At 43.1% G+C, this 12,476-nt stretch overlaps 1 protein-coding gene across 3 annotated transcripts in view; it reads right to left on the bottom strand.

The window, feature by feature from the left end:
* Positions 1-12,476, bottom strand: part of NOM1 (nucleolar protein with MIF4G domain 1) — a 231,761-nt gene that overhangs the window by 89,593 nt on the left and 129,692 nt on the right. For all 3 annotated transcript variants that reach the window (XM_069211147.1, XM_069211149.1, XM_069211148.1), the window contains exon 4: positions 4,476-4,799. In XM_069211147.1, the coding sequence (XP_069067248.1) occupies positions 4,476-4,799 (324 nt within the window). The remainder of the gene's footprint in view (positions 1-4,475; positions 4,800-12,476) is intronic.

Raw genomic sequence — 12,476 nt, 5'->3', positions numbered from 1 at the left:
TTCACTATTTCTCAGTGTCAGTCTCGTCTCCCGGATGGCATCCCTATTAGCCCAGAGAGGAGATTTCAGCCGACCAGTTTCAAGACCACTTTTTTAGAAGGTGAACATTTATTTAATAAAGAACGGTATAAGAAAACGTTGCACTAGATTTTGGGTTAACGTTTTTGCTTACTGGCAATCAGCCTAATGTTTATGTGCCATTCCTAATTTAGGAAACTACGCACTATCTTAGTTGTGGTAGTGTTTATTTGGGGGTTGGAGGAAACTGCTGCATCCTATTTCTAGGATGTAGCCACGCGTAATTGTTTTCAGTCAGGGCTGGTGGGTGTTGCTGTGGTAGGGTTTTTACACAGAGGAAATAGGACAGCTACTTGGAGAGTCATATTTCTTAAATCAGCACTAGTATATGAAGCACTTATTATATTCCTTTGGTCAACCTGAGTCGGGTGTGCCACGATACATTGTATGACCTGACGAAAACTGGATGTTGGTCCTATTACATTTTTCAGCGCTGGTCCTATTGTATTTTTCAAGGCAGGGCTACTTATTTTTCCATTTCAACGTCTAAATGTTGGTAACATTGTTAAATACCTGTTCACTTAGGCCAGGCTGTTTAGGCTGAGGGCACCTGCTGCCCCCAAACTTCTCCGGTCTAGGCCCTAGGCTGCCTTCGCAGTACTGCCAAGTCTAAGGCCAAAGCTCACACGTGCCCTATGCTCGAGTCCAACTTTCATGCTTTTCAAGATGGGAAAAGACTTCTAGCTTCACGATGGGTAATACATGACTGAAATTAATCTCATCGTTTAGTCAGGGCATATAGAGTTAACGTGTGTTTCAATTCCTGTTAAATTACTGAGTGAACTCCTATCAAAAATGTTTGGTAACACCACCACCTATTGACAAATAGATCACGGACAATCGGTTAGGTTGTCTGTTTGCTGCGGGCCTCCAGCGAAATACAAAATGTCCATGTATCTGCCCTACTCATTTATAAGCCAAACGTGTAAAGGATGTGGCGTAACGGCCTGACGTACTGATCTAGGAATTGGGGAACCACGTTCGAGTCTCAGCGCACCATCCTGTGATTCTGAGCAAGTCACTTAAAAAATGAATAATGTAAATGGTACTCATGTAAAGCGCTCCAATACCTTCGGGTCAAGCCGGTGCTATATAAAACTGCAAAAAGTGGATTATTAGTGATCTGTAAGAGCTGAGCATCTGAGAGAAGCAATGACAAAGTAAAGCAAAAGAAGGGAAGGTGGTGAGAATTAGGAGTACTCAACGGTGGCTCCTCTGCTATGGCGGAGGAGTGTCACCCACAACCCCCAGTCTCCCCCTCCCCCCCCGCGAGCAGCAGCAGCTGCAATCCTTTAACAACAAAATGATAATCAACCATGTTGCTTATCGTTTTGTTGTTAAAGGGGCAGGACATGGGGGATGACGGGAACGAAGGGGAGTGCACTATGCAGTCCCTTCAATGTTATGTGTTTGGCTGGCCAAACACACATGCGCACTGTGCTCTCTCCAACCAGGCACAGGCTCTCAGTCTGCCAGGGAGTGTCCTGGATGGGTGCTCCAACCAATCCTAATGCTGCGCTGTGCAGCCTCAGGATTTACCACAGGGTAGGCTGGGATCCAGTGCCTGCCTCCAGTAACCAGGAAAGAGGAGCGTTGGTGGAGCAGGTAAATGTTTGTTTATTTTTTTTTTTAATTAAATGTTTTTGTGCCACCCCACACCCCAACTGCTCTGCACCTTTTACTGCACAGCAAGTCGTGACTGGGAGTACTGAAATTACGCTTTAAGCAACAAATCACACCCAGTGTTTTGAGTTTCAAAGTAGGAAATACAAGTGTTCGCATGTGTTACAATGCAGAGGTTTTTAAGTACCTAATTATCAAAAACAGCTTCAGTGGCGAACAGCGTCCATGAACTAATTCTTACAGACCACTTATGGTTCACTAGTGGTTTCCTCTGTATGCCACCAACCCTAGACAACTGGTTCATGTTCCTGCTCTTGTAAATGTCCATTCGCACTCCGGTACCTTTAACTTCTGTAACCATGCATAACTTTGGCTCAGAAAAGGGAGGGGTTTTAGACACAAGATGCTTTTCCCTTTTCAGAAGATGAGGAATTTTGTGGATGGCTGCACAAACAGTCTGGGGACAGCACAGGCAACCTCACCTAGTGAAGGTAAAAATTAAAAATAAGTTAATTGCTTCCAAATCCATAGATTATACTTTCCAATAGACATGGCTGCACTTCTAGTATCATTGTCAAAAGTATTATTAATAGCAGTCCTACTTAAATGCAGTTATCTGTCCGCAGGTGTAGAAGACATGCGAAGGACAATTTATTAAAAATCTTATTTCCATGACCTGGTTCTTTTGCCCTGATAAGAGGTGCGCATATTCAGGCTTTAGGCTCCACATCAGATCTGGCTAGAAATATGGACAAACATGAAAGGTAAACATAGTCCTGTATACCACTGAAACAGGGAAAGCACTTACAATCCTTTCCATGGCTCTGCCTTGCGTCCTTACAGTTTTAGCTTCACGGAATCCCTATGAATGTTATTACATTGTGCACCACAGTGTTTCCTTTGGTGGCAGGCAAATTACAACAGACTGTGTGACATTCCTAGAAGTGGTTACAAAGTACTGTATACTTGGAAGAACTCAGCAAAATGCCTCACAGAGCAGGTCACTAGAGCTGTTCATGGACAATGTTTCCAGTCAGGTCTCAAGATGGAGGAAAAGCAGCAGTTCTCTTGGGACCCAAGGACAACTTGGGGTCCAGCAAGATATATGATTAGTTAAGTCCCAATGATCTCCTGTCCATAACTATTTATGATAGAGTGGCGGTGCTTCTTTGTATATTCCCATCATTATTACTTTGAGGTATTGCGTCTTTTCTTCATGTCTCAAGGCAGACAGTGGTTATTTGCCAGTTTTCAAATAAGTAACTGTTCTTTACTGCTTGCGTCGCTGGGCCTTGGTTATCCTGCAATGCTCAAAAGCATCAGAGACTCTAACATGGGTTTAAATTCCTTTGGAGGTAGTAAAGTAGAACACTCAAGACTAAATATGTCTTTTTGAGTTGAGTTGAGTTGAGTTATGGGTTTAAGTTATGAGTTATGGGTTAGGAAACAGGTTTTTGATTTAGACCTTGATAGCCTCTCTCTCGAAGGTTCCGCCAACCATGATCCAAACCAACAGTTACAAGGCAGACACGGGAATAGCAGTAACAGGACTGTGGCAACCCTACTTTCTAACCAGCTTATCAACTCCCACCATGTAAGGTTTGAGAGCTGGTATTTGCAATCTAAATTTCACAAGGCCTGGCGGACAGAAAGGTAAAGGTTGAGTGCCACTATCGTTCTTGCCCCCAGGCTTTTCTTCCTGTTGCTCAGGAAATCCTGGGGATTACACCTCAGCCTGCTGCATATAAACATGTGGCAAATCATAACATCTGACAAGAACAGTACCCTAGACAGTTTCTTAAGGTAACTCTTGCAAATGTTCATACATGTCCTTCTAACACAGTTTGGGCATTCTTATATTAGATACAGATCCCAGCATTGGAATACCACCGTTTACAGATTACTGGGAAGTAAACTATGTTTGGTTCTGGAATCTTTTTAAAATCAGAAGTTCGGTTTTGCAATTCCATGTTTTAGGGGCGAGAGCAAAGCACTCCGTCCCCTGCTGTAATCTCTCTTTGGGCTTTTAACCACGCCCATATCACGTCAGCCACTTTTATTGGAATGTGGGCTTGCATTTTAAAATCCGCTTGCTTTCATTTGTGAAAGGCATGCATACATCATGCCTCTTCTAGTGTTTAGCCCACCTACAAGGCACCATTAAACTACTGAAAACATACAAGGGCTCGATGTTTTCAGCATGGTTTCCGGACTACTTTATCTTTTTATTTTCCACGCAGCGCGATCAATCTGAGGTTTACATAGCACGATCGTGCTTGTTTTTTCCGTTTTCAATTTCTGCGCGATTGTGCTGCATTTTACATAGCGCGATCCTGCTGTGTTTTTTTTCTTCTTTTTATTTGTGTGCCAAGAAAAGTCTGGTTAGGAATTTACAATGCTAATAGCTCTAACTCGAGCAAATGCGAGACCCGTTGCATTGCAAATGCTTGTTTTAGTTACTACTACTGTAATTCTTTCTGTTTATTCATGCCGTACAATTGATTGTTTGAAGTATTTTCCTTCTTATGATGTATGTTTTACTATTTGCACTTTTATGGTTAATATGTCTTAACCGAACAAAATCTATTTTTCATGGACTATCAACCCCTGCTAATAGAAGTGTACACCAAATACTCTGTTTTATTAACATTCACTTGAAAGAAGATCAAAGAATATCCTTTTTGTTTTAAAAAAAGATAAAGATTGACATTCTAAGCCGCAGAACGAAGACCAAAAACAAAGAGCAATGAGCATATAATAAACCTTCCACATACCCTTGACTGATCTAGAAACATCTTCCCGACATTGTTTGCCTTATTCTGGGCCTCGCCAATCAGCTCCTTCAGAGCCAGCGCATCGTCTTTCCGTAAGGAAAAGCCCACATTCTTCAGAAGGAGCAAGGCCAGCTCGATGTCTCTTTCAGTGAAGGTGCCAATGAGCTTCTTCAGAATGTCAAAGATCAGCAAAGCTTCCACCACATGGAAATTGTAGAGATGAGCCACCAAGATAAGCAAGTTGTCACATTCTTTTCCATCGCCACCAACTTTGTACAGCTCGTCGAACTTCTTCACACAGGCTTCCAAAAAATGTGCTCCTACCTATGTTAAAAAAAAATTACATAAAAAAGTATTAGTCACAGATGAACGTATTATATTTCCGAACAACAGACTATTAATAGATGCTGCAATTATCACGGTACCGCAAACATTCATTATGCACTTTCCACTAACTGGATTATCGTGTTTTACTAGCAATGGAATGAATACACAGGCAGTAGAGTTTTTGTTAATTGGTGTTGTTACATCTCACCAATGGCCAAAAAGACAAGTCAAAACCAGTGCCCGAGGCATTAGAGGAAATGAATAGGCTGGGGTTCTTTCAAGTAATGAAAGGCACAACACACATGTGGGCAAAATCTCAACTTAATGTTGAGGTACAGTATCAAGAAAAACTCAACAATGCATCCGCAAAAGTGGTTAAATCACTCATTAGCTGCTGCCCCAAATCAGATCTCAACATAAACCCTGTGAAGAGTGCTACTGAAAATTTAGAAAAAGGAGAAGGCCCACTTTTTCTAATGCATGACTTAGGAGGAAGATGTGCAGAGTCGTACATGATCAGAGAAGAATATAGGCCCAGAATGCTCATGGTGTCCAAATAGAGAGCTCAGGACGGGAAGCATGGAGGCAAGACAAAGACAAACAGAAACATTTATTCATAATGTAGCTGTAAGTACAAGGCCATAGAAAGCTTGAGTCATAACTTGATAACACACACAGGGGGTGGGCGCACATTCCAATCCACGTTCACAAGGGAAGGATACACCATGGTGGTTTTAGAAATGGAACACGATAAGCTTTGATGCCTGAAGGCCAGCAGCTGTGCAAGGGAGGCAAGACAGAAATGCTTCCAAGTCTGGAGTTAGTTGAAGGAGAAAGTACCGACAGGCTTCAGAACGTGAGATAAAATACATTGCGGTTTATTAACAAATGTGCTCATGAAACCTTCACTTTTCTGTAAATGCGTAGTTTGATGCTTTCTCAAGGAGAAATGTGGCTTTATGCTAACGTAGGTAGAGATACAATGCACCAAGCAGGTTCTTAAATCAAAATGCATGACAAGTGATAAGACGCATTCAAGGTGTTGTGGACATATAAAGAGGGCTGTTTGAACTGACAAAGTTGATTGCGGTATCAGTCACAGAGCTGTGCTGCCCTCCCGGCAGTTATTCATAAATGCTCATATTATTTGCCAAACAGAGTCGTGTCAATCTTTTATTCCTGACCCTACAACATCTGGCTTAGCCAGCCAGGAGCTATCGTCTCTTTCCCGGACTGCAGCTGAAGGAGGCACCGCCTGCACTGCTTGAATAGAACACTGCGCGCAACAAAAAAAGGTGAACTTACACCTGCCTATTCAAACAGGCAGCCGGAAATTCCAGATGTTGCTGTCCTAAAGGGTGGAGAGAGGTTGGGCTTCGTACCTTATTATTTTTTAATTGCATGATTCTTTTTGGCAACTATAATATGACAAAATGCATGCATGATTTATTTGGGGTTTAAATGCAATGTTATGTTGTTATACTAAAAATGAACTGTGATTTGCCAGTCAGACTGGAAGACTAGTTAGGGGGTTCAATGCAATGTTTTGTTGGTATGGTATAAATGAATTGTGATTTCCCGGTTAGACCGGAAGACTAGCTAGTGCGACAGGCAGCAGTGCATTACCCAGGGGGGCAGCCCCTAGAAGAGACATTCATTTGGGAATGCCTACCAGGTATCCCGGTTAGATCCGGAGGATCAGGGTAGAAATAGTGAGGTGGACCTAGTAACAAGTGTGAAGTCTGACATTGTAAGAGACAGCCGATTTACCGGTACCAGCAAACTTTGTTCTGAGTGAGTCAGACGCCCGGGTTCACCAAATTCCCAGATTTAATAACATCTGGAAGGCGTCTTTGAGGGAGAGCGACCAAGGCTGAGATATCAGTGGGAGTCTGAGCACAGTCAGACCCTTGGTTGCAAACCTAAAAAGCGCAACAGTGACATGTGGATATATTTAATGAGTAACGAGTAAAAAGGAGGATAGTACAGTGTTTTACAACCATAAGGGTCAGGTTATAGAGAAATGGCAGTTGTCCCCACCAGTTGTCACGCAGTCAGATATAAGTGAGGAAGTGGGTACGAGATCTCTGCCATATTTTTGACATCCCAATAGTCACCCTTAAAGCATCCCATAAGTGGGAAATAATTAGTGTAAATAAAAACACAGGGGGCCTGAACAAACAACCCCAAAGTCAGTAAAGGTTGATAATAAATCCCTATGAGTGAGGTGGATGATTCTCTAGCAGGAGACAGATACCATTGAGTTAAAATTAGTATTTAAATGGGCTCACGGGCAACCCCCATGCCACACCCCACGGTTTGAATTAATAACACAATCACCCCTTATATTAGAGGCTCTTTTTGATGTATTTCTCACAGATATTCGTAATTTCACAACCTTAAACAATGAATGGCTCAACACATCCCCGAGCACCACAAGTAGTTATCTAAATACATGATAATGTAATATCACGCATTGCGTCGGGTACTAATCCACTCAGACCCCCCATAAATTCACCCGCCCCAGACATGACCATAGAAGAGGTGGTACACAGATTGGCGATAAGTATAGCTGACGTTCACCAATACGGTCTCACAACAATATATGTAAAGTCAGGTAATACTGAGTAGGACTGTCCCTACACACCAATGCTATAGGTCAGTAACAGTGACAAAGCTAGATACACACTAAGACGAGAGACAAGAAGTTGAAAAGAGATACACAGTGCTGCGGTCAGACTGCAAGAGGTACGCATAGGAAACACCCGTCCTGTGGGGATCATAGATACCCCTCTGGACCATATGATAAAAACGTTCCCTTCAGATAAGAAAAGAATACTAAAATATTGTAAGCAGTGGCATAAAGGCACTGAGGATCACGCTCAACCATGGCCAAAAGAAGGGACATTTGATGATGACATAGCTGAACACACATTGACTTATATTCGCTCAACATATAAGAAAAAGAAAAGACAGAAGAAGGAAGCTATTCTGTCACTATAGCGAGTATTCTGTCATGAAAAACCAAAAGAAAAGTCAACTGCGTCCGAAGAGGTAGTAGCACAAACACACACAGAATCCCCGGGAGAGTCACTAGGGGAGCCCCCACCTTATGGTCTTTACCCTATCCTGTCAGCTGCAGGGTACCAGGATCCAGCTTGGGTTGAGCCTAAGGAGGAGAGGTTAGAGGCACAGGGAGCTGAAGCAACCCCTGCTCCCGTCCCATCAGCTCCTCGAGCCGACCCAGAACAGAGCAGGAGAGACAGGCTAGTAAGCGAGTTGCAACACGCGGTGAGACAGGCAGAGCAATCTAGGAGCCTTGCCCCTCTCCAGGGACAATGGACTGCAGGGCATGTCATTCTTAGGCTTGGAGACACATCTGTAGGCACATTGTGAGAGACGGCAGAGGAATGGATAGAACAGGAAGAAGAATGGGAGGGAGGTGTAGAGACGCCACAATACGACGAGCCCCCGGATGGCTCACAGGTCGTAACAGGGGCAGAAGATGATGAGGATTGGGACAAAGGATTTAATAGGAGTGCGCATGAACAAGGGGTTAACAGAAGGCTATACAATTTTTACCCGCGTCCTACAGGAGAACTAGTAATGACAGCCTGAGGTGGCGCAGATACAAAAAGATGGTCAATCCTAAAAACAAGGTCAGAATTGACACCTATAGAGATAATAGAGCAAGAGGAGGGTAGCTATTATTGTCACCCCTTCTCAGATGAATTGGCAAGGTGGACTAAAAGAGAAGGAAGGAAGCCATGGCCCGACAAGGGTCTTTTCAACCCTTTGATTTAGCGACTGCAGAAGATTGCATACGGCAGGGACGAGGTAACCAATATTGGAATTACTTTTACATGCAAGAATGCCTTGCAGTTTGGGAAAAGTATGCCATAGACAAACCAACTAAAGGGTCACACAGTACTAGACCAGATCCAAGGTTAAGTCTCAGGTCAGGAAGCCCTTGACCAATAACTCAGTTGCCCCTTATTTTTAAGGGAGGACAAGTGGCAACATACGTGCCAAGGCCACAAATGGACAAAGAGAATTTAAATGGAGCACTAACTCCGCTGTCTGAAGGTGCAGGAAAATGGATAGGATGCTTTGAAAATCACACTGCTGGGGTCCACCTTGCCTTAGGTGATGTCAAAAGCCTGCTCAGCTTGTTTTATAATGAATTAAAGCGAGGCCTTCTCACTGATATACAAGCAAATTTAGATGGAGTGGTGGGAATAGAGGCTAAACCATGGCCCGAAATACAGGCCCATATAATACATTATTTTAATTGAAGACAAGAAACAGACAAGGAGAGGACAGAACAGGCAGAAACGGCCGCAGCGAAGTTGGTGCAACAAAAACTTAAGAAGCCGAGTACAGAAGGGGCACTTGTGACTGCACCACCAATGTCTGTCACAATGACAGTACAGGTACAGGCCCCTGGAGGAAAACCAGCAAGTGATACAAGGAAGGGACACAGGAATTTTACAAGAGAGCAAGGGTCAACACAAGGGAAAAGACAAGGAAGCTATAGAACAGGACAACAATGTTATTATTGTGGTAAGATTGGCCATTTTGCAAGAGAATGCAGAGCCAGGAAAAACGATGAGAGAGTACAAGGGTGGAATACCCCACAGGCGCAGGCGAGGCCTCAACAGGTGCAATGGGAGCCCCAGAAGCAAGCAATGCAGGGACCCCAGCAGGGACCACAAGCCCAGTGGGCTGCACCCCAACGGGCAATATCGCAAGGCAGGCCCCAAGGTGTCAAGAACACTACGGGAGGACAGGCATAGGTCCAGGTGGGAGGGGTAACAGTGCAAGGAGGCAACCCCTTCCATGCATCACCCCAAATGTTCGGGGGAACACCAACTCAAAATTATACCCAATGACAGAGCCCGCAGATGGCCACTGTGTGTCCGATACTATCGGTAACCCGCAGGTCAGATAAGGAAACCACTTTGCCGGTAGCCATAGAAGGTTGCCCCTACAGGTTTTTAATCGACACTGGGGCCACCAAATCGTGTATAAAGGAAGGAACACTACCACTTTCTTGCAACTCAATGGACACAAGGGTTTTCTGGGGATGTGAGCAGGGTTCCATTTACCAAATCAGTAAACATGATTGTGGGAGATAAACAAATTGAAGGGCAGCTACTGTACTCCCCAGAGTCACCAGTCAATCTTCTTGGGAGAGATTTAATGAGTAAACTGAACATGACCATCTCCGTCCTGGAGGATGGGTCAATGGAATGTTACACACCAGGTGTCACACCGAGCAGGATATTGTCCCTCATAGCTCATGAGGAGCTAGGACAACAGGTCAGAGCAGTTCCTGTCGAAACGGAGGCTTTTTTTGCGCAGTGTATATCCCTTGACAGCCCACACCCCAGCACTACGAGGGAAAACAGTTCAGTTACCAAAGGAACTGCTGTTCAGGCCTTACGAGCCTGTTGATCTAAAAAAAGAACCTGAAATGATATTGGAAATATCCGCCCTTGAAATAAGATCAACATATGCTGTGCTGCTGGCAACTGACAGAAGACAGGAGATGTGGGCATCAATACTATTCACAGATCCTGAAGTTAAATTAAGAGATATATCAGACGAATAAATATTTGATGATTGCCCACTAATTGAAACAGTTGTGTTTGAGATGGACATTGCCATTAGAGTGCAGCTACAATACAGAACAGTGTCCAGACACGCACAAGACCTAACAATAATTGAGAGAGATTTGGCTTTGATGCTTGAAGGCCAGCAGCTGTGCAAGGGAGGCCAGACAGAAATGCTTCCAAGTCTGGAGTTAGTACAGATAGGCTTCAGAATGTGAGATAAAAGACATTGCGGTTTATTAACAAATGTGCTCATGACAGATGTGTAACCTTCGCTTTTCTGTAATTGCGTAATTAGATGCTTTCTCAAGGAGAAATGTGGCTTTATGCTAAAGTAGGTAGAGATACAATGTACCAAGCAGGCGCTTAATTCAAAAGGCATGACAAGTGATAAGACGCATTCGTGGTGTTGTGAACATATAAAAATGGCTGTTTGAACTGACAAAGTTGAGTGCGGTATCAGTCACAGAGCTGTGCTGCCCTCCCGGCCATTATTCATAAATGCTCATTTTATTTGCCAAACAGAGTTGTGTCGTTCTTTTATTCCTGACCCTACAACAAAAGACACTGCTCTGGAGGGGTGTGCTTGTTAAGTACAAAAACAGCAATTACCACCTGATGGTAACCTAAGGCCGTAGCCATTTTAAATTGTAACATATTACAATAAACACATTCATAACAGAATAGATAAGTGTACAAGCAAAAGTATCTCCAAAAGTGAGTAACCATCCTGTAGAGCTATCAGGAACAAGGCCCGAACGGCAACTTCCCACCCCAAACCATTCCCAGGCCGACACAAGGGATATCTTAAAATCATATCAGTCCAATAAAGGAGCCGCAAAGTATGTCAAAGGAATCTTTTTGTCACATCTTTTCAACACCTCCCAATAAAATGGAAAGCCAGTGATGTGAAGAAGGGACCAGATGGATGGGATAATTGCAAGGAAGCAGTTACTAGTTTTAAGGATGGAAGTTCGAGGCACCATCCTCACCACAGATAACAAAATAAAACCCTATGCCGGTCTCAAAGACCACATTTCAGTGAATCCCTCCAAGGCCTACAGTGATGAAAATGCACGTAGGTGAGCAGACTGAAAAACAAATGGGATGTATTATACAGTTGATAAATTCTTTTTAACATCACAACCGTAAAAGTTAAGATGATGCCCCATAGCTGGATTAATACCTAAGCCCTTTCAGCCACAAGTTCCACTGGGCATGCAGATGCTCGTCACTTACAGCATGCAATGGTAAAGCCAATAATTCTTGCTTATGGGAGAGCTATTTGCTTAGTCCAGTGGTTCCCAACCTTTTGACCTCTGTGGACCTTCACTTTATCGTTACTAGAACCAGGGACCCCCACAGAATCATTATTAGAAGGTGGGGACCCTGGCTTAAACATTATTGATGATTTGAACTGCAAAATAATACACATAAAATACAGAAGCAAGCATTCATTAAACACACACACACACAAATGACAATTTATTTAATTTGCTAACAAATGTAAATAAAAAATAATACGTTTTTAATAGGAAGCTTTGAGCTTTTCTAAGTTCAATTCAAGCCACACAGCTTCCATACTATATTCTGTTAATGCACCTGCACTGCTCCCACAAATCAGTCTGAGGATACTAATATAATTTTTAGCCTCCAATTTTCAAATTCCTTAACATTTACAGTGCATTTAAAATTTTTCACTTTTACATTTAGCCACTCAATTTATATACACTTTATTAATCTGTTAATATTATTGAAATTTCTAAGCTGTCGTGGACCCCTGAGGAGGCTTTCTCAGACCCCCATGGGTTCCTGGACCACAGGTTTAGAACCACTGGCTTAGTCAATTTCTTTTAGCCACGTTGTACAGCAACATGGCTGTTGTGCAGCCTGGGTTAATGTTTGGAAGAAAAATGCTATGAGGGGGCCAGCGCTGACCGCAATTTGCAGTAATTAATTGCCTTAGTATGGGATTATTCTCTGCTTCCACCAATAAATATGTTTTAGGCGCAATCCCAGAGCAAGTACTCTTGTAAATGACATTGATTGACTATCTATT

This window comes from Pleurodeles waltl, chromosome 10 (assembly GCF_031143425.1).
Source record: "Pleurodeles waltl isolate 20211129_DDA chromosome 10, aPleWal1.hap1.20221129, whole genome shotgun sequence".
Lineage (NCBI taxonomy): Eukaryota > Metazoa > Chordata > Amphibia > Caudata > Salamandridae > Pleurodeles > Pleurodeles waltl.
This window is presented reverse-complemented; position numbering and strand designations above follow the sequence as displayed.